The following is a 23,114-nucleotide window of genomic DNA, read 5'->3' on the forward strand; positions in this document are numbered from 1 at the left end:
TTTTTAATGTTTTAATGATGCTGTATTGTTTTTAATATTTGGTTGGATGGGCGGGGTATAAATAATAAATTATTATTATTGTTGTTATTGTTGTTATTTTAAGGCCTCTTGCAACTCTACCGTTCTGATTTTATGAAATGTGACTGCTCCAAACTGTTCAGCTTTGTCTTCTTTTTTGGGGGGGGGGGGGAGAAGCTGTACTGAGAGACCAGGGAACATCACTGGCTTCTGCTCTGGACCAAAGCAGCAAGAGAAACTCCAGGGTTGTGATCAGTGCTTTTTTCCTTCAAAAATATTTAGGGGTACTCTCCTTTTCCTACTTATATTGAAATACTGCCCCTCAATGAGGCCAAACTTAGATTCACCCTGCGTTCCCCCAGAAAAAACAAACACTGGTTGTAATGTTCTGCTTTAAGTGCTTGTTGGCATCCGGGAGACAATACAGGAGCGCACCTGGGGGGGGGGAGTGAAGTCAAGTTGTTAGAAGGTTGCAGCACCTGCTGTGGGCTATAGACACCGATAAGGGAGAGGCTTGGTTTTTTTTGCAGCTGGGGCACATGAAGGTTGTGCACCATGGCATTTGGTCTCTCTGCAAATACAGTCACCCCTCCAACTTCCCACTCTTTCAAACCACAGGCAAGAGTTGTTGAATAGTGCATAAAAACGCTAGTATAGAAATGAATTACAACCACTTCCAGTCCCATCTAGTCACTTACTGTCAGTGACTGGCGTGGATTCTCCCCACACACCCAAAGAAAACTACACCTCGGGGCATATCAAAAGGTCAGCCTAGCTGAATTGCTTCTGCAAGCCCCTCCCTAGTCCAACCCAGTGTTCAACTGCATACTGAACCCTTGTGCTCTATTTACTGTCATGAAGATGCAATTTAACACACACGTACGTATATTTTCCACACAAACTTGAACATGTGCATAAACCATCAAACAATTTGCATAATATGCAATATCCAGATTTGTTAAACTAATATGGCAGTCTCAAACACACAACAGTTATCTGGATGCCAAGTATGTATCACCAAACATAGCACTAGACAGATTTGCTTTGTTGTTGTTTTTAAATAGATGGGTAAACAATGCTGGTAGATAATTTACCTGAAGACATGCTTCAGTTCTGCAAACTCCTTTTCTTTGATTAAGAGGTCATCTTCTAATCTTTCAATGATTATAGCATATGATTCGCTCACTTTTTTCTTCCATTCATCTAAAAGGAAAAACAACAACAACCAGGTTTAGAGGGAATCTTGGCTTTAAATACATTTAAAATAGAATTTCAACTTTATTTCCTTCTCCAGGTCATTCTGTGCTATTACATAATAACCTGAGCTGGGTGGACGGATTTTCTTTTTACACATTTTTTAGAACATTTAAAAAAAACATTTTAATAAAGAAGCACAAAAGTAGAAAAGGATAATTGTTGACATTTAGTTCTTAATATTATTTGATATCCTGTCTTGAGAGAGTAGAATGAAGGAATAGGTTCTTTTCAGGAAACCCACCAATATATATGTACACAACACACACAATATTTGAAGAAGTTTGCTCATTTTTCTGTAGCCTTGATTTCAATCTAAAAGCAAGTCTGATTTCAGTCATAGTATTTTTCAGTTAGATTACTGACAACAAAACACCTTTCACTTGAACTTCACAGTAAATTAGAGAAGATTTCTTCATGAATCATTTACAATATATTTCCTTTAAAAAGAAGCAAGATTAATTACCAGTGCAAGTTTGAGTTGGTCTAGATTTATAGTTCCCCATTTGTTCAAGATGACTTCTTTGTTTCAGCAAAGTTCTTGTGGTAATATTACTCCTTGTTCAAGAGCACTGACAGACCCACAAAGGAAAAAAAAAAGAGAAGACTTTGATAGTCTTGTACCTAAAAATAAACTCTGTGCCAAATGGAATGTCATGCAACAATGGCACAGAGCAAAACAGTGCGCACTCTCTCAAGTGTAGAACAAAAAAGGTAACTAATCATACTGTTGAAATACACTCCCGGGGGTGGGGTGGGGATTGCAAATAATTTTATAGAAATATTTGCTTACCCCTCTATTAAATGCATAGGCGTATTTAGAAATGCATTACCAACCGGCTTCCTGTTCAGAAATGCAAGTATAAGAACACATGGCTTCAGGGGTTCAAACCCACAGGACCCCATGTAAACAACCTTATACTGACAGTAACCTCAGAGAGTATGGCTTTCTTCACAGAATCACTGAGCTGCAAACTATTGGAGTGGTCGTCCAGTCCAGTGGGTATCAAAATTCCCAAGAGAGCCTTTTCCTTTCCACTTTATTTTGCCTGCTGATGAGGATGTCTGCATGTGTCTGGCAGAATTCTCGCACGTTGCAGTGGTGTGTTGCAGGAACCACAAGCAGTGATAGATCCAAACTAGGCAAGGTGTGGGAGATGTGCAATTGGATCTCTTGACATTTCATTTCATTATTATTTTTTAAAGAGCTACAGCCACACCACATCCATGCACACGAGACTTGGATCAGAGCTACAGTACTAGAAGGGAAATGAGCTCTTTCCCCATTTCTAGTCTTTCCCCATCCACCCAAAAGGTTAAGTAGTAAATGGGAGCTTTGAGATAAAAAATATAGGTTTAAATGGAAATGTGGCAAAAAGCATACAATTTTAAGGCACAGGTAGATTCCTTCCCCAGCCCCCAGATTAACAACCCACTGTAACCACCACCACTAAATCCATGCCACAGATTCTATAGCTTTGGATGCCTGGAGTAATTTAGGCAGTCCACTGATCAGCAGGCAAAGCCTATTATTCCCAGTTGATTATTTCATAATGAATAACCTAGATGCTAGCTTTGATCTTCCCTTCAAAGAACTGCCCTTTGTGCACCATACTAATGTAGAAGCACCCTTTGACCACCCTTTCTTCTTTCCCCCTTTCTCTTCTATTAAAAACACGTTAGCCGAAAAGATCTTGAGCTCCCATGTGATGCTCTACCCTGAAGTAGGATGGTTTCAAATGAGTTGAGGAAAAAAGCAAGTGGGATATTAGGACTTAGTTGTGCCACCTGAAAATATAATAGAATGGCATCCTCTCCCACTTTGAGATTCCTGCATTGTTCTTAAATGGAAGCTGGTAAACCATAGTAATTACTTTGAGGGTACAAATTACTTTGTATCTAGTAAAATTGTCTCAGTAGACATCCAGCTGACATAGTCAGAATCCTGTTCTCAAATGATCAAATAACTTATTGCAATGGAAGTTACATAGATTGGCATCCACTTTTATTCCTTTAAGCAAAGTCGCTATTTGACATATTGGGTATTTTGTCCAGTGGGTCACATGACAGCTTCAGGGGCATAAGCAAATTGCATCAGGAAATTGGCATGTGTGGCTAATCCTCCTCCTTTAGTACAGAGACCACAGTCCATATAACATAAGCATAAACATAGGCAGGCCGTGTCCACACTAAACTAGCATGACTTAAACAAGCCTCAGGCTTACACGCTTCTTTGTCTTCTGTTTTCAAGTTGGCTTATTTCAAACAAACTATCATTAATATGAAACACACTTTGTCATTTTGCATGAAATTACAAAACCAAGTTTGTGGGGAAATGGAAGCAAAATCCAGGAAACTCTTCCATATCCCTGAAGCTCATCGACACCAAGCTAGACCATTGCTTGGCATAATACTGAAATTCAGCCATTGTAGTTGATTTTTAATTTTAAAGAAAACTCTGGCAGATATTATCAGAGACCCTCCACTTCTTGCGTCGTTTGACCCTCAGTTCATGAGATGCATTGATCAAAACTGATGGGCTTAGCAAACAACACAAGCAAACAGAGAATGTGATCTGGAATGCACCCAACACTTGCACCTGTACCTTGCCAGAGGTCAGTAAAGATGAGCAAGTGTCCCGAACCCCTGGCTTACCTGGCAGCAAGTCAACATGTCAAGACCCAAGGGTCAATCTATGCAAGCAAAATCCAGAGTCTAAAGTCCTAATTCCAAGGTCCAAAGGACAGGGAACATAGTCCAGGGTTAATCCAAGTCTGAAGTCCAGCAGTCAGAACACAATCCAGAATCAAACCTGAAGCACAGCCCCATAGGAGTATCACAACTAAGGTCCACCACCATGGGCGGTTGAGCAGACACAGCGCCTCAGCTCTGCTTCCCTTTTGTACTTTGCATGCTGATTGCAGCATCTGGGCTTGATGAGGCATGCAACCCTCACCTGCTCCAAGCCTACTCCAGCTGAGGAATCACACATCTCCCAGAGCTAGCAAGCCCCACCTGGCCAGTTAGGGAGATGGGCTGCGGGCCCTTGCCTGCCTCAGCCCCCTACAGCACCCCTCCTGCTGCTGCTTCTTTCTATGCCTCAGAGCCAGGCACTCCTCTGGCTCTGGTGATGGGTCCTGCTGCTCTCGTTCCTGTGTACAGACCCCCATCCTCTCGCCATCATCTGTCATCCTGTGAGTACTTCCTTCCTCATCCATCATCTGCTTGTCCCAGCTACACCCCTTGTCAGGATCCTCTTCCTCCTCCCTGTCATCCTGCCAGTTCTTGAAGTTTCTTGATGCCATCTACTATAGGGGTAGGAAGTTGTCAGGGCTGTGGTGTTTACTTTTTACTTGGATCCTGAAGTCCACCAAGGGGAATGAGGTACACAATTGTGTCTTAGGGGGAATAGACATACAGTAAGTTAGACATACGTTGCCTCTGAACACTTGCTCAGCTCTATACAAGAATTTGTTTTCAGTACCAGAAATGAAAATGCAGTCCTTTCTTTTTATTTTTTATATTTTAAATCGTCTCCTAGTTTTCTCCACAAGTAGCCTATTGGAAACAGCAGTTAAGATATCTCTGACAAATGTCAAATGACAAATGTACCTCAGCCACCGGATACCTTCCAGAAGATCGCAAAATGCCGTCTACCTACCTCATATCTAGCAGTAGAAACATTCATCCATATACCCTGTACATGCAGAGTGTATTCTTTGTGGCCCTGCACAGACATGGTTTCAAATCAGGCCAATCTCTTGTAAATTTGGTTCTGCTAGCAGATATGCAGTGTGGTGGATTCTGCATGTTACATGTTCCACTTTAATACCGTAAGAGGAGGAAAGTAACTTGGCTATCTCGCAAAGCGGGTGGGGCAATGAATTAAAAGCAAGCGTTTTCCCCCATTTGTTTGTTGGGTTCGGAATTCTACCAGCATTCTCTTGTAGGTTCAGAGACTGACATTCTCAACCATTTTCTTTCCACAATATTTTATTCATTCACATATTTTCATTCATGAATCTTTTGTTTGTCTCTTTACTATTTTATGCTGGCATACATAATTAAATATTAAAAATGACAACGGTCAAGGTTAGAAGGTATTGACCTTGAGAGTAGCTTCTGAGGAAAGCTTTCACCTCAAAGTTTCCAACCAAGATAAATACAGTGGTACCTCGGGTTAAGAACTTAATTTGTTCTGGAGGTCCATTCTTAACCTGAAACTGTTCTTAACCTGAGGTACCACTTTAGCTAATAGGGCCTCCCGCTGCTGCCGCGCCGCCGGAGCACAATTTCTGTTCTCATCCTGAAGCAAATTTCTTAACCTGAGGTACTATTTCTGGGTTATCAGAGTCTGTAACCTGAAGTGTCTGTAACCTGAGGTACCACTGTATGTGCTTTCAGTATTACACCACTTCTAAAGGTAAACAGGACCGTGCTTCTTTAACAGCATGTGTTTCACAAAACAAGTGCACCATTATTTTAATACTTTATTGCTCATAAACCAAGGGCAACATTTAAAAAAAAACAGAAAAAGGAAAAAAATCCTTTTAGTTGCTTTTTGAAACATTTGAAAGGGAGAGCGAGGGAGAGGATATGGAACGTATACCCAACACCTTGTTGCTAGGCAACTTGAAGAGTTATGAATTTAGCACCATAATGCCTGTCTATTTTCACTGATTGTATTAGCTTAATAAACATATTAAAGTGCATTTGTACTGATGCAACTGTTGCCAAGGCCAGGACTGTTGCCCCCGGCAACTGTTCCATTCCACATCTCAGACTCCAGAGAAGATCACAGGAGTCGGAAGGTTCTTTTCACCTTGGCACAATTTATTGACAAGTCTAACATGCACAGTCTGTATTCTGTTATCCAGAGGCTGCCAGCCTTTGATCCAAAGCTTTCTACACCATGCATTTGCATCACCTCAAGACAAGCATTTTTCGGCTTAGCTCAACATTGCTCTTGACCTTGTTCCCTCTAGCTAGGTCCACAACAGGGCTCTCTAACCTCACTGGTAGTCAATTTGCTGAGCAGCCCAGAACAACGTTTGAGTTGAGCTTTTAGATATTTGCTGTGTATTAATATATGCTTGGAGTATCTGCTCTCATTTGCAGTCTGGTACTGTTGACAGTGGGTTGGCTTCAGAGGTGCTGGAGGAAGCCACTGCCATCAAGAGAAGGGCAATTCCAGACTTTACACATGATCCTTACAAGAGACTAGACAACTGAAATCCTGTTGTTGTTGTTGTTGTTTGTTTGTTTGTTTGTTTTTAGTACAAGCCATTGTTAAAGTGTACAAGCACAAGGTCATGTCCGAAGGTACTGCGAGACATTGCAAGATGTGAGCTTGTCTGTATTGCACAGTCTTTCACTATGGTAGCTCTTGTACAAGAGTTTGCAGAATTGCCCCACTGCAAGAATTCCCTCCAGTGGAACTTGTCCAATATGCTTGCTACTATCCTGGGAAAGCCAGATACAATAAGGATTCTGTATATATTATATATATGACAGAGTATAACTTTATATGTTTTTGAAGGCATGAAGCAGAGAAAGTCACATGATGTACTTTAAGCAGATGAGTGGCAGCCCTTAAATGGTTCTGCTGTTTGTACTGCAGGAGAAACTGCTTCAGCTGGAAGACTTTTGCTTCCAGCTGGATTCACATCTTGTTGGGGTGCATGGGGTGTTAGGGAGGAATAGTACCTCTGGTGAGGGGCACTTCGTACTCCTGGGGTGGTTGGTCCACCTTTGGCCCCCACCCTGCACTCAGCTCTCACCTGTGGCTCCTAGAAGCTGTCAGCATGCAACAGAGGCCACACCCTGGGAATGGTTTTGACTGACCAGCTAAACCAGGTGTTGGTAGCCAATGGGTATCAAACCAGCTGTGAGTTAGGGATTTCCCCTGCATGCAAAGACAGGCTCTGGCAGATTGAGTGGATGAGACCAAACTGTAGAGGGAAGCAAGGGGCAGGTGGGTCTCATCAACCTGGGAAGGTACCTACCTAGCAGAAGGATAACCCTGATCCTAAACCTCTGCTATCTTGTGGGATATCTTTGGGAGAAGAAAAGGCGAAGGAGTAAACCCTACACAATCCGGAGTGGGGTCCCTAAAACAGTTGGATGGCATCTTGTACACCTCCTCCCGGAAAGCTGGTGCCAAACATGTTGCTCTGCTTTCCTTTGGATCAGTGAGGCCAAGAGAGGAGTCTGATTGTCTGGGCAGCCCAGGACCTCCTGCCCAGTCTTGCGACCCAGGGAGGTCACAAGTGGATGCCAATGATAACTGAAGCTACTGTTGAGTTTGCATCTTAGATTACTGATATGATTTGGTAGCTCGCTCAGAAGCTGCAGGTGGCGCAGAACACAGCAGTTAGAATGCTGAGAGGGGTACATCACACTGGTAGTAAAAAGAACTGCATTGGCTACCTGTTAGCTGAAAACCCATGTTCTGGGCCTACTTATTAAAATCTAAAGGAGCAATGGGAAACGGGTCAATGTGCTGCATCTCCCCCACAGTGCTGCCCACTTGCTAATAACCTGACATCAAGGGGACAGCAGGTGATCACTTCAAAGGGGTTTGCTCTCAGTGCCAATCAGTTGAAGCCCCGATAGCCAAAATATAAATCTCCACATTCAGGAAGAGTACAACTTTTTGATCCTGTAGGCAATTGTAAAGAAAGGGGTGTCACCATCAGACTCTTCTTCCTCTACCATCCTCTTCCTAGTGACATCTGCTTAGACACTGTAGGATAATGAGTGCTAAACTAGAGAGGTCTTTGGCCTACTTTGGGCATCAAGGCAATTATTATTAGAAGATAAGGAGAATGGAAATGAGGTCATCACAATTGTCTTGGGTATTCTTACAGGCAGCCCTGAAGCAGCATGCTCCCCCACTGGTTGAGATCTTTTCAGGAAACAGTTAATGCACATTTCAATTAAAAACTAGGCCATTTTTTAAATAAATATTTATTAGCAATATTTGTTCTTGGAAATATCTTCAAAAAGGAGTTTAAGGACTATAAACCCATATACAGTTGTTTGATCAATGTTTTAAAAGCTTCATTTGTTTTTGAAAATATATAGCTGGCAGACCAAGTTTTATAAACAAGCCAGATGCTGAATTTCTTCCTTTGTGCTTTCATTTTGGTTAAAACAATGCTTCACACGACGTCAACAGAGAATGGGGTCTTGTAATGTTACCTTTATCTTAATGTAAATCCTTTCTACTCAGATACTCACTCTATCCGTCATTTGCATGGATAAGATGTGATTCCAGCTTCATTTTGATACTGTCCCAATTATAATCTGGTGCGTCAAAGACCTTTGAAATGAAACACATTATTATGGAACTGATATACACAGAATCAATACCTCATATAACTAAACAGGTGCCTACAACATCTCCACAGTGCTGACAGATTAGTGTGCAAAATGGCCTTCCTGCTATTTTTGTTACTGCTCCATGAGAATGGCATTTGCACAGGGATTAATCTTCCACATGCCATCCACTAAGCTGGCAGAAAAACTAGTGCTGTGTCTGTTAGTTGGGGGCTGAGAAACAAGGAGAGAAGGGAACTAGCAAGCTTTTCTGTGACACATATATTCCCTCTCCAAGTCAACAGATTTTCCTTTGATATCCAAATTATTTCCAGCGCTTTCCCCCCTCAGTTTTCTCTGTCCTGCTAGCACTTGTCTATCCAGCTTTAACCTGTTTTTCTCATCTACAATTCCTGGTGTTGTCTGCATAAGTGGCCGGTTTTTCATATTCCAATTTCCTGCCTAAGAGGTTACTGAAATAAAATCCTCCCCTCTCCAGGGTCATTGTATTAAACTCTAGCATGTCTAAATCTATGTTTATTGGAGCATGTTCTCAAAGCCATTCAGGGAAATCACTAGGATGATGTTCATTATGAGCACTGTTATTTCACGACAGAACAGAGCTAATTAAATAAAGGAAGCTGACATGAATAAAACACTCGCCTTGGCTTTATTTGAAGCTGTACACGGCTGCATAATAACACTTCAGTATGAATGGAGCCCATGTGGTCTTATATGAACTGTACATAAATACAGTATCTGCCTAACAAGCCGTGAGCATACCAAAATAACCAAATCATCACATCATATACATTGTGAGCACGACAAAGTGCCACTATGGCAAGACATCTGCTTTCCTAATATTGTCTCTATTTTGATTATGTCACTTGATTTTTGATAATACATGCAGGCCCTGCTATCTAAATGCTTGCTATATGGAAATTCGCTTATCCAAACATTAGGAGTTAGTAACCAAAGCTCACTATACACACCGCAGATTCAGATATCCAAACAGCCAGGCCTGCATGTAGTACTGTAAAGAAATAAGCAGCCTGTAAAATCAAATGATCATTCTAAAGGAAGTCAAGGCCCCACTTCATCAGCCCCCTTTAAATTTCTTAACAGCTGGCTGGCTAAAAGAGTTAACTCCCCCTCCCCGCCAGTGGCGAAGCTGCATGCTTCACTACCAGGGGCGGAGAGCACGCAGGGGCGTGGTTGGCGCCCACTGGGGGCATGGCGCGCATCCCAGGGGCATGGCGCGCCACCCGAAAGGGCGTGGCATGCCACCCACAAGGGCGTAGCATGCCACCCACAGGGGTGTGGCACGCGTGTGGGGTGTGTGTGCTGCACGTGTCCAGGGGGAGGGATGCAGCGATGGCACCCTACCAGAATCAGAATAGTGGTGCCGGGGGCAGTCCGCTCCCTCCGCACTCCCGTTCCTCCGCCAGTGCTCCCCGCCCACTTACAGGGTTATAAGTGGGGTGAGGGTGAGCAGTTAAGTGGTGGTCCAGTATCATGCAACCCTGCATCAAGTCCACATGGAAATTCATAGACACTGTTATTAGGCCAACCAGAATGCATGTGGTTGAAGTATATATTTTTGGACTTATATGTGTGTGTATGTACCTATATATGTATACTTCTTGCAGTATAAATGTAATGGATGTTATATTTCCAGTGTATTTTATGTTGTCAGTTGTATGTGTTCATAGATGCTGAAGGAGTCGTTGATCTCCAAAACATGCTGAGCTACAATGAAGAATTCTCGTACCAGTGAGCACCAGAGTCTTTTGCCACCCCGCCACTGCACCTCTTTTTTTTTTGAACATTTGAAGTGCTCTTTCCCGTATTTATTCCCCCCCCCCCCCCAGCAACCACCAAAATAGTGAGCAAGCCTTTGAGAAAACCTGGCTTGGTATTAAAGCTATAAAGAACACATTGGTTTCAGACTTAAGATTGAGTGTATGAAGAGGTCGACAGGTTAGGGTGTTTCCAGATGGACGTGAAATCAGTGTGGCTCATGCTGAAATGATTATCCAACAGCACAGGATTTGCATTTTCAATATGAGATGATTTTTCAGTCTTTTCTGCCCTTGTTCTTATTGCTAAAGGATTGCTATGAAGGAGTCCGGACTTGGGCAGAAAATAGTTAATGAGGGCAGAATGACAACTCAGTGTTCCTTAATATTCAGCAGTCAAGCTACTGGCCACATTTGTTCTGTGCTATTTTTCTAGAAAAAGAGGTGCCGGAACTCACTATGAATGCTTTCTTTGTTCTCTCAGAATGGCAATGGCGCCCACCTGAGAGGTGCCCGAACTGAGTTCTAGCAAGTGCTTGCTGAAAAGAAGCCCTGCATCTGTTGTTAGGAAACTGACCCAGAATGGAAGTAGCTGTAAGTACTTCCTGAAAGGCAAGAGCCATTTTGGACGAGATAGCAGCAGTCTAAGGCAGAGATTGCCAGGTCGTTTTTGGCCGGTGGGCATATTTGTGAACCAGAAAATCTGTTGTGGGCACCACCCACCCACCACAACAACGCACGCATCACTGCCTATTCTATTGAGTACATTCTGCCCGGACACTGAGGTCCAGCACCGAGGGCCTTCTGGCGGTTCCCTCGTTGCGAGAAGCCAAGTTGCAGGGAACTAGGCAGAGGGCCTTCTCGGTGGTGGCGCCTACCCTGTGGAACGCCCTCCCAACAGATGTCAAAAAGGAAAACAACTACCAGACTTTTAGAAGACATCTGAAGGCAGCCCTGTTCAGGGAGGCTTTTAATGTTTAATAGATTATTGTGTTTTATTTTTCTGTTGGAAGCCGCCCAGAGTGGCTGGGGAGACCCGGCCAGATGGGCGGGGTATAAATAATATATTATTATTATTATTATTATTATTATTATTATTATTATTATTATTTCTTTTAAGCCTAAGTTCAGTAGGCAGAGGGAACCCTGTGAGGGAACTCAGGGGGGCACATGTCCCTGGAAGGTATTACTAGCCAGAAGAGTGAGAGAAAAATGCAATATTATTCTTTAACGTGAGTTTTCACCAATAACCAACTTTGTGGGTACAATGAGGTTATCCACCAACAGCGATGGCTACAAGTTTTTTGTAAGTGTGTTGTGCTATGTGCTTGATTTTGAAACCATTTTTGGTCCTCTTTATAAAATAATGTCCTACTTTTTCTTATTTCTTCTGTCCCTGGGGCTTTTTCTCATCTTTCCCTACTCTTCTAGCCACCAACCCTCCTTTGAATTTTTACAGAACAGAAACATCTTTCAGGACAGGAGGGTGAGTAGGGAGAGGAAGGAAGACCCAAAGTACAAGGCTGGTAATGATACATGGTGAAGGAGAAGGTCAACTTTGGTATTAAATAATGTTTGCGAGACATTACATCATGTTGCAGTTGGCACCAAGGAATGTCAGGAGGGAATTTAGAAATACTGACCTCAGACATTTATTTTCCGAGGCATGTCAAAGAGGTGGCCACAGATTTAATCAGAGAACCAATGTTTGCTCACCACATCAACTTTAAGTGCGGCTTGCAACTCTTACTGGTCTTAAAGTCATCTTTGTGATTAAGGCAGAAATCCTATATATGCTTATCCAAATGCCATTGAGCTCAATATGACTTGCGTCTGAGAAGACTTGTATAGGATTGCAAATGTAATGCTCATAGAATTAGTACTGAAAATTCAGCTAAGTTGCCAGTTTCCTTGAACCATAGATCAAAGGCTCAGATCCCATGTGAATTTAACTCATCAATGCTGCTGAGCTGTTGTCAACTTCTCAGATGTGAGACTGGTTTTCCTATGGCAAGATCATCGCTGTTGAAAAATGCACTTAACATACCTCTTCCCTTCTGATTCGTTGACCTTTTGTGTGTGTGTGTGTGTGTGTGTGTGTGTGTGTGTGTGTATGTGTGCGCATGCGCTCATGCATAAATGTGGGCAAACATTGTTGAACCCATTCAGAAAACCTACCCCACTGTGGCTCTTCGCAATAAGAGGGATGCAGAAAGGCAGCTCACACTACAATGAATCACCATGTAAGTTCCCTGGCAACCCTCCTGTTTTCTATAGTTGCACAAACACTCCTTGCCCTGTTACCCTTGACATCATGGTGGAAGGAAAGATAGATACGTAGGTTAGTTCAATTTCTGTAAATCTCTGTAAAACCATGCTGGACTGCATTACACACACACACACACACACACACACACACACACACACACACACACACACAATATACAGCTAATCTGACTCAACAGCACCCCCTCCCCCAATACAAACAAACCACACTGCAACCAACCGAATGCAGCCAACCAAGCTCTGGCCGTTCCAATCTCTTGCAATGCCAATGTAAAAAATTAAATAAATAAATAAAGGAACAACCCACATGATGCTGACACAAAACCCCCACACAAACACTATGCAACAGAATGAAAGATCACTAACCCACATTTCTCTCCGTCATCCACATAAGACATATGACAACAGTGGCTCGTAGCGAATGTAAACGGAATGTGAAAAAGACACTGAGTTTTTTGGGGTAAAATAACTTGAAATGCAGCATACGTAGCTGGACTGAGTTGGTTGTTTGCAATAAACACACAAGAGAGAGAGAGAGAGAGAGAGAGGGAGGGGGAGGGAGTTCCCCCTGCCCTTCAATTAAATTTGCAGATGAGCCTTCAAAATTTAATAAAGAAAATATATTAAAATACTAGTATCATGAAGCCCGTTAAATTAACGGGTGCTAGAATTAATTAGCAGGTCCCCCCCCAGTGACTCACCCACCGCCACCACCTCAGCCCCTCACTCAGTCCCTTCCCCGCCGCCCGCCCCAGCCAGCTGCCTCCTCAGCTTCCTCTCTCCCTCCCCATTTCCCACCCTCTTTTTTCTACTCCTCTTTTCTCTTTTTCTCCCCTCACTGGTCCCAGTTGCAGCAGCCCTTCCAACAGCCCCCCCCCAAATCCACACACACTTCCAGGGACTAATTCCCCCTTCCCCCGCGGGTGCGCCCGCCCGCCCTCCTGCTTTCGCCCCTCAGTAACTGCTTCAGCCCAGCAGCAGCATCACTCGTGGCTCGCGCGTGCTCTCTATCCACACCCACCTACCCTCCCTTTCCCTTTCACCGGCACACGCCTGCCTCCTCTCCTTCTCCTCTACCGGAGAAGAAACCAGGAGGAAAGAGAGAGATCCTTCCGTAGTGCAGCAGAGGCAAGGGGAAGCATGATAAAAGTAGCAAAAGAAAACATAAGACACCAACAAAGATAAGCCAGGCCAAATTAGATTTAACGGCTTGAAGGAATATAAAGTTGCTTCTGTGGCCAAAATCAGGTTAAAATAGGTGTCAGGCATTCCTCAGTGGGAAGCCCATTCCAAAGCAAAGGTGGTTGTTTCCCCATTATGTCTTGACAGGGAAAAGGGTCTCTCTATACCAGGCATCCCCAAACTTCGGCCCTCCAGATGTTTGGGACTACAATTCCCATCATCCCTGACCACTGGTCCTGTTAGCTAGGGATCATGGGAGTTGTAGGCCAAAACATCTGGAGGGCCGCAGTTTGGGGAAGCCTACTCTATACGAACAGGGACATGTGGAGATAGGCCACCATTGTCTGATCCCAAGCTCTAAAGAGCTTTAAAGATCAAGACCTTCTTTCCCCCCTGAATATTATAGCAATGTATTAATAAAATGCAAAATATGATGTGGGATACTGTGGCTCTGAAATTACAAGTTACCCGCTTATCCAAGAAACTCAAAGGGACTTATTTCTGAAAATATTGTGCTGTATGTCACATTTCCATGGTCACCTTTGTATTACTATTTAAGCTGGATGCTAGTGAGGACCAGATCCCTGTATGACTGTTGTGAGTGAGTGATTGGTGATTTTCTAAGTGCATCATGAGTGTAAGTCCATCATTACCAGTCATATGGTCAACAGAGCTAAAGACAGACAGGAATTAAAAATAAATCAATACATCACTGCATTTTAATGGTGTGAATTAAAAAGCAATGGTAAGAGCCAGGCTCTAAAGCTGTGATACAATTAATTAGTAAGTAATAAACTTTGACAGATGAGCAAAAAATATATAATTTATTTACAGTCTTCCTGGAAAAGTTTTTGTTTGCAACATTCATTTTCTACTATGGCACACACACAAAAAAACTTTACATTAACACATTATAAGTAACTAATGTTTCCCCTCGAAATGGGGAAAATAATTCCAGGGAAAGGTTTTTTTAAAAAACAAACAAACACCAAAACACCCACCCCAGTATTTAATTAAGAATTGTATTTAAAGTAAAATTATGGCTTGCCATCTGAATTGTTAATTCACCGAGTTTACAGAGGAAACAGGCAAAGGGGAGGAAATGAAATCCGTCACAATCAACAGAGGTTTTAAAAAAATGCATGATGGAAAAAGTGACGTGGATTATAAGTGTGGCAGCTTGCTTAGAGATAAGGAGAAGGGGGAAGAGCAGGCATATCAATCAACTTAACAGAGAAGCTTCTGGAAGTTGTGTGAGGTCAGGAAGGGGCAGGGAGAGTTGCCAGAAGCTATTGGAAGATTTCAAGTTGTGTGTTAAGAGAAAAAACTGTAGGCGATTTACTGAATTGCTACTTGCTGCTGCAATGCTCAGAAACGTAAGGATGTAATCTTGAAGAAGAGGTTAGAATGGAGCTGAGAAGACACCAGCATCAAAGAGCAGTAACTAAACCTGACAAAGAGCAGTAACGAAGCTCAAACAAAGAAACCAACAGATCTGCTTTGAGATTTTAAGTAAATTGTGATAAAGCTGTAAGATAGAGCCGCTGTATTAGCCCCTCAGTACGTGAAGCACAAAGCAGGTGAAACAGCACTGCTTACTACACATAGGGAGCTTGAACTACGTAAGTTACCAATTGCCCAGAATTTTATAGGCCCAAATAAGAATTCTGCTTTCTTGACCAGTTAAAAGAATTAGACGACCTAAGGGCAGAAAAACATCTGAGAAATGTCGGCCAATATTTTGTCAACCTGTCATAGCATGCACAATCACTGAGGAATTTGTTTTGTTTTGTTTCCCATATTGTTGTTGTTTAGTCATTTAGTCGTGTCCAACTCTTCGTGACCCCATGGACCAGAGCACGCCAGGCACTCCTGTCTTCCACTGCCTCCTGCAGTTTACAAAAGTCCTCTGGGTGCTTAACAGTAAGATTTAAACTATTGGATGATGATCCAACAAAATCATATTCTGAGTCGCCCCTCTGAAATTATGGGCAACTCCATCTATTTCAATGAATCCACTCTGAGTATGCCTTAATAGGATATCACCAACTTCAAAGTATTCTTGAAATTAGTGAACATGCTGGTTTATTGTTTGTTATCATCCCAGAAGGATTGTAGCACTTTGACGTTAATGGGTAATATCTCACAATATTTACCTTATGAAACACTTTGCCAATTTAAAAGTTCTATTTTCAATTTGCCTGTGGCCACCTTACAGTGACGGTTATTTTAAATGTGACAACAGGAGTGCAAACTTGGGTCTGCATTAATGATTTACTCATGATATTTATATACCATCTCTGAACAAGAAGTGCTCACTGCAGCTTCTGGATCAAGCACAGCAGGAGGGGGGCACATTGCTGCAATCCAGTCTTGAATTAACCAATGCATGAACTACTGTGGCAAGGCTTTCCCAGTCCAAGAATGGGCATAGCTGTTGACCCAGCCGCTGTTGGTTAAAAAAACCCACACACTTCCAGACACTGAGGCAATCTGAGCCTCCAGAGCTGGATACGGAAGCATCCCCAAATTGTGAACCTGCTCCTTCTGGATGAGTGCAAGCACATTTAGGATAGGCAATGGAACAATTTCTCGAACACAGGAACCACTCACCCAAAGTGTCTCTGTCTTGCCAAGATTCAAGCTCAGTTTGTTTTCCTCATCCATTTCACCACTGTGTCCAGACAATGGGCCAGGGATTGCACAGCCTCTCCTGATTAAGATGTCATGGAGAAACAGAGCTTAGTATCCTCAGCATACTGGTGGCACCTTGTCCCCAAACTCCTAATGACCGCTCCCAATGGCAGCTGAATGTAGCTGCCAGGGTCCCCAAAAGCACTCTCCCAATGCTACTGCCTAGACTTGCTCCCAAAGGTAGGGTTGGAATACAGTGCCCCTAATTCCCATTTCCTGGAGCCAGCCCAGGAAGATGCCATAGTTGATGGCATCAAAAGCCAACAAGAGATGAAGCAGGGGCAAGGTTGCACTCTCTCTGTGCAAAAGGCAACCAAGGCCAACTCAGTTCCATTACCAGGCCTGAACCCAGATTGGAATGGATCTAAATAACCTGTGTCCTCCAAGAATACCAGCAGCTGTCCCACAACAGGCCTTTCCACCACCTTTTCCAAAAGCAGGTATTAGCAACTGCTCAATAGCTGTTCCAATCCAAAGGGTCCAGTGTAGTCAATACTGGCCCTAGAGGGACCAGTTGTGTGCCTCAGTATAAGAAAGCTTCCCACGTTCCTAAAACAAAAATTGATTCTCTATTAGGGAAATATGCTCTGCTCTCAGAAACTATATTAAAATAACCATTCAGAGAAAAGGCAATTTGCAGTTATTATGGGGGTTTTCAGCAGGAGTTGCCAAAAGGTTTACAAAATGAAGCTGGCAAGTATCTCTCTGCATATTTGCCAATATATTTTATTATACTGATTACACTATTTACATTCGGCTTGTCCAAATACTGTTCGAAATGACCCAAATAAGGGCTGAATACTAAACACACCATGTTTTTAACAAGCATTAAAAACGGGGTGTCTTTCTTAACCTCTGTGAAGTCACCAAGCTTACCACAGTGTAGCAGAAATTTTCTCAGCCCCCCCAAAAATGTTGGGAAGGTGTTAGCCAAGAGGAGGCCTGCAACTGCCTTTGGACCTGCTTGTTTGATTAGTTCTCTCATCTTCTCCATCTCCATCTTAACTTTCCATTGCTTCTAGGATATGCAAAATGTATTTTTATTGCTTATTTTTTGCTGTGCACATCTATGCCGAGAGCATTTATACAGGTGGTCGAAAAGAACAGATTGCTTCGCTTCCTCTCCCTGTTTCTCGGCGTCAAGGCTTTACTATGCACAGCGTGGGGCTAAACAGACAACAAAACAGGCCTCCAGGACTTGTCGTCTAGAAGATTTGATAGCAGAAAGGAAAAGCTGGCTCTCTCCCTTCACGCACATGTGGGCAAGCACAAAAAAAGGATTTTCATCACAAGAATGAACGTGCAGGTTAGAAGGGAGTTCCATACTATCCATAGGGGGTGTTTTTTTTGGTTGGGGTGAGCCTGTCTTTGCTGATAATACATAGGAAAAATGAAGGGAGGGTGTTTTTTTGTTTTGCTATGTGGGATAGAAATGGTCTTCATTGTTCAGGCCTTCCGGGCAGATGGGAGACCACGAATCTTGCAGCAGAGACATGGGATGTGATACTCTTTGATGGAGTACTGGGGCTTTCCAGCTGATGACTAGCATATTTTTTCCCCAAAGTAACCCCAGCACTGTAGATTGCCTGTAAATGGCCATGCCCATACCCTGCAGTGCTAGAACCACACCACGTCGTGATGACATACTGTATTGCCTTTCTCCATTATATCACTCACACTGATATTTTGCTTCATAGTGCACTTTAGCTGGATGGTGTTTTTGTGTTGGTACCAATCAGTTAGCCAGCAGAAAAGGGGTGCTGCTGATAGGATGGACTTAATCTAGAGCAGACATGAAATATTGCAAATTACACTAAAATGGCCCCAGATTATTCTGGACACGGGTTCATACGACCTACAGTTTTCCAGTACCTGAAAGAGCCGATTCCTATTCCAACATTCACGTATTTGCAACTTTCCACAAAACAAACGGAGTCATGCAGCTTTGAAGGTCCAGCAGAAAGCAATGATCTCTCTCTCCCTCTCCCACTGCACCACACAATACCTGGAAAGATGCAAAAATTGCTTTCTGATGCAATTAATTCCAAGGTGCAGGGCAGAGATCTGGGTATAGTACTCGCAAAAACTGTATATGAAAAGGTTACATTAAGTTTTTTTCTTGAATTGCATGCGTTTCGTACGTCTACTATTTCTATCAGACATTTAGTTGTTATGCATAGTAAACACTTATTTTCCTGATACAGTAATACAAAAAGGATGAAATAGTTTGAATTCCTTGAATCCAAATGCTGTATTTAATATTCTGGTTCTATAAAGCATGTGTCAATCTTGTAGTTAAAGCTGTTGAATGAGTATTTGCATGAAAGACGGCTGGAATGAAAAAAGCTTTGGATGATTACAAGAAACAGAAATTTTGTAATAATGGAAAAGGGATTTGGTTTATGAGTCTCATTGTTAGATCTACCAAGGTAAAGCATATGTGTGAATCTATAACTAAATTGCTTCTCTTTTAACCTGAAAAAGTAGCCAAAAGTTTTGTCTTACAAACAAATGACCCCATCCAGCTAGGAAGCATATACCTGTATACATGAAAGCAGACCTGCATGTGTATATCCTCAGTGGGATAAGGAACTGCATACGCAGACAGGTGATGCATGTGTGAGTCTAAGCCTAATCCAGTTGTATGGACTGGCTGTGCAAAACTCCAGCCAGGAAACTGGCAAATAGTGCCAACTGGCTTTTCCAGAAGGAGGCTGGATTTAGCCTTTCCCTCAACAGCTGATTGGCAGCATCCCTGATTATTCACAGGGGACTACATTCAGGCAGCTGAATGAGAGTGAAAAGGCAGAAGCACTGGCAACAGTTTCCTTAAAAATGGTTGCAGACAATTAACTAAGCCAGTGGTTCCCAAAAATCTTTACACAAAGCACCCCATCCTAAACTCACTCACCTGGAAATAAAACCCAGGACTTACTTCTATGTAAATATGTTTGATTGCGACCCGAGAATACTGACTTGTAAATAATCTACTAGTTGGCTAAGGTCACAACGTAACAAGTCGCTGCTTAGCCTTTGTGACTGCACTTTTTTCAGAATTCACTTGTAGGAAAAGTCAATAGAACAAAGCTGCACAGACAAAACCACACCAAATCCCACAAAACATCCCTTTGGTTACGGAGCAATTTCATTTTTCATTTTATTCATATCCTTCTTTTGCATCGGATAGATGTTCAAGGCAGTTTACAAAGACCTTTTAAAATCCTAACAACAACAAAAAACCTAACCAAGAACATAAAAGACAGAAATAAAAAAGCAGCATATAAACATAACAAAATATTAAAAGCCAACCGTAATTAAAGCCATATACTTTAGTGGATCAGTCTGTAATCCTGAACACTGGGAATGTGTAAATCCTACTGAACTCAGTGGAGCTTACTTCTAAGTAAACTTGCTTAGGCCTGAAATGCACAGCTTGTGCCTAAAAGATAAAAATGAAGCCACAGACAAAAATATTTGAAAAATAGGGGTGGTAGTGTTAAGAGTGTGCACACAAAATGTGGAATGGTACTGTCAACGTGCACACCAGCTGTCATTCTGATGTCTGTGTTTGTTCAACAAAGATTATCCAATCCAATCCAAATAACTTTATTGCGCTAGCCATTGGCCACGGCAAATCTGAATCAAAAATTAATGCAAGCAAAAGGGATGAACATTATACAGACATGATCAAATGCACAATTGTTTTCTCCACTTAAAACAAACCAGCCCGAGAAGAGGTAAAGCGTTGCAAGAGGTAACATCCTTCTTTGAAAAAGTTTGATTGAAAACCACTTAAAACTTCTACTTAATAAGTTCTGTTCCCCACTTGAATTAGTAAAAACCAAAAACATAATAATAATAATGGACAGCTATTTGCCTTTGTGTTTTTATAGATGTGAAATATTTCATTAATTTTTTCATCAAAAGAATAGTTTATCTGCATTTTTTGCATTATTAATGTTATGCTACAATAACACTGTTAATGCAGTTTCATTATTTCTACTTCAATGAAAGACAGACGGGCGGAAAAGTGTGTATACTGCTTGCTCCTGGGTTTCCGCAAGCTTGAAAGCAATTAATCCTCTTCAAATTAAAGAACCGGGGGGGGGGGGGAATGTTAACACTTCCATACACTTTTCACAAATCAGATTCCCTTTTCAGTTTCTGCAGATGGATTTCTTCATAGAGCTGATGCCTGAACCTCAGCATGTCTTCTACATCTTTATGGCGAAGCATTTCCTCAACAGACAAGAGCTTAAAACCATTCAATTTAAAAGGCAACATGTTCTGCGCCGAGTTTAACATCCCTAAAGACACTTTCAGTGAATTGCTTAAAGTGGAGCAAATAGGGAAAAGCCGAGCTGTCCATAACCCTCGACAGGTCTCATCGCCAGAAAAGAGCTCGTCCGAAATTCTCAGGCCCCAGAGCTCCAAGCACTGTCCAAGGCCGATTCCCCAAAAATTGATTAAGTGAGTATCTGCCAAATCTGTCACTTTCTTTTTCAAGTTGTCTTCTGTACCAAACGCCATGCTCACATACATTCCTTCTCCATCAATCCTCACGCTTAGTGTAGCTATGAAAGTGTTTGGAGGTATGTCTGCTTTTGTGTCAATATAACAGCCGCTGATGATGCTGTTTGTTCCCACTGAAACCTCTGGTCCCAGCCAAGAATATTCAACTACTGAGCCAGGTGCAACAGAACACCCTGGACCGAGGACACTGTGAATGACACATGCCGATTTCCCCAAGTCCTCCACACTGTTTGGACAGATGCTAAAAGCATTTGGCATCAACCCCATTTCCGACTTCAGCTTCCTATCAGACGTGAAATGAAACAAATATTCGCACGTTGTCCCAATGTGATAGAATTTGGAGTTATTTAAGAGTACAACATTGAGTGGCAATCCTTTTAGAAGTTCAAATATTTTCTCCCTTATTTCCACTAGGCCCGACTCTTCTTTTGTGACATTTTCTATGTTTTTCGCATAACTTGGTGTTGCTCCGGGCCCCAATGCCTGGAGAAAGTCACCATAGGCATCTATTTCACAGCACAACACACCCATCTGTTTATAAAAGGCCAGAAGTAGTTTTGCAGTGGTGTGATCAATGTAAAATAAACTATCTGTGTACACGCACTCAGACATGACTTTGGAGTTTCCCTGTCCTCCAGGAGAAGATGCTGGACAATGACCTCTTTCACACACTGCTCCAGACTGACACATCCTTGCAATGCTAGGCTTATGCAGGAAACAGTGGCAAGATCTGTATTCGAGCTGTCCCTTTTCTGTCAAAGGTGATGTTGGCTCCAACACAAACACGCCATGAGTTGTACCAATGGTCAAACTGGAAGGATGGGCTAATGCAGTAAACCCAGGCTGATCAAACCTTATGAATTCTGTTGCTCCAGTACTATAAAGTTCAATATCGTCGGCACAACTAATCAGGATGCCTGGATTCATGTGAAGGGGAAAATCAATGTACATAGCCAATTTTAAATCCAGCATTTGATAAACTGGATCCCCAAAAGGCAAAGCTGTGAAGATTTTTCCCAGAGCACTTGCATTTGGTAAACGTTGACTGTAGCCACCTTAAAAAAATAAAAGAGTAACTTTTACAATATGCACACAGGTGTTCATGCAGATACACAGAATTTAAAGGATTTCATAAGTTATATAACATTTTACCTAACCTTTTTTTTGTGTGTGATTGATGATGTAGTCCTGTGAAAACTTTTAAGAAAAACACTAGGGCCTAATTTGAATAGTAGAGTGCTGGGTATCTGGTGGGCAGGGCTTGTGTCTTTTGCTCTGGAATCAGCCCCTCCCTTCAGTGGGTGTTCCGTTATGTTCAGTTAAGTGTCAGTTAAGAGGGACCAACTGCCTCTTCTTGCAGAATGTCCTAAACTGTGTGAGGGGATATTCCCAGTTTGCCAGGAGGACTGATTTTGTTAATCACACCAACCTCCACAACAAAAACACCATTGCTTGTTAAGAACAACCATTACAGAATTCATTAAATCTGAGGCAAAAAGCCATGTAATGCAGGGGGATTTATTTATTTAGATATATAATTTTAGCTTCCCCCAAGGGCTCAGACCAGGTTACAACATTTACAAAACATGTTTAATTAAACAGGGAAATGAAAGCTGAAATTGCTATTTAAATTATGACTGACACATTCACCTTATACTGTATGAAAGCAACTGGCTCCCCCATCATGGATGTGATGTATAAACTAGACCAGGTTTCCTCAACCTCAGCCCTCCATATGCTTTTGGCCTACAACTCCCATGATCCCTAGCTTACAGGACCAGTGGTCAGGGATGATAGGAATTGTAGTCTTAGGAACCTGAACTAGACTCTTCTCTCAAAAATGGGGAGTAGCCATTGCTTCTTTATAGCAGTGTAACCTGGTATCTATAGCAACCAGGAGGGCCGCCTTTAGCCTGCAATCTCCATCTTGGGACAGGGTCTACTAGGTGACCTAATGACTACAACATTCAGCCTAATTTTTGTACACTGCCCCCAAACTACTTTTTGCAGAACATTCTGCCTGATGAA

At 42.3% G+C, this 23,114-nt stretch overlaps 1 protein-coding gene across 3 annotated transcripts in view; it reads right to left on the bottom strand.

The window, feature by feature from the left end:
- Positions 1–23,114, bottom strand: part of LOC118088795 (serine/threonine-protein kinase TNNI3K) — a 175,262-nt gene that overhangs the window by 145,986 nt on the left and 6,162 nt on the right. Inside the window, exons 1-2 of one of the 3 annotated variants that reach the window (XM_035122872.3) lie at positions 1,739–2,345; positions 1,113–1,221 (exon numbers count right to left, since the gene is read on the bottom strand). In XM_035122872.3, the coding sequence (XP_034978763.1) occupies positions 1,113–1,221; positions 1,739–1,778 (149 nt within the window). In that variant the 5' untranslated portion in view covers positions 1,779–2,345. Of the gene's footprint in view, positions 1–1,112; positions 1,222–1,738; positions 2,346–19,693; positions 22,142–23,114 lie in introns of those variants that run through there. The other 2 variants (XM_088673904.1, XM_035122876.3) reach the window with 2 other exon arrangements.

Source organism: Zootoca vivipara, chromosome 7 (assembly GCF_965207765.1).
Source record: "Zootoca vivipara chromosome 7, rZooViv2.hap1.1, whole genome shotgun sequence".
In the NCBI taxonomy this organism is placed as follows: domain Eukaryota; kingdom Metazoa; phylum Chordata; class Lepidosauria; order Squamata; family Lacertidae; genus Zootoca; species Zootoca vivipara.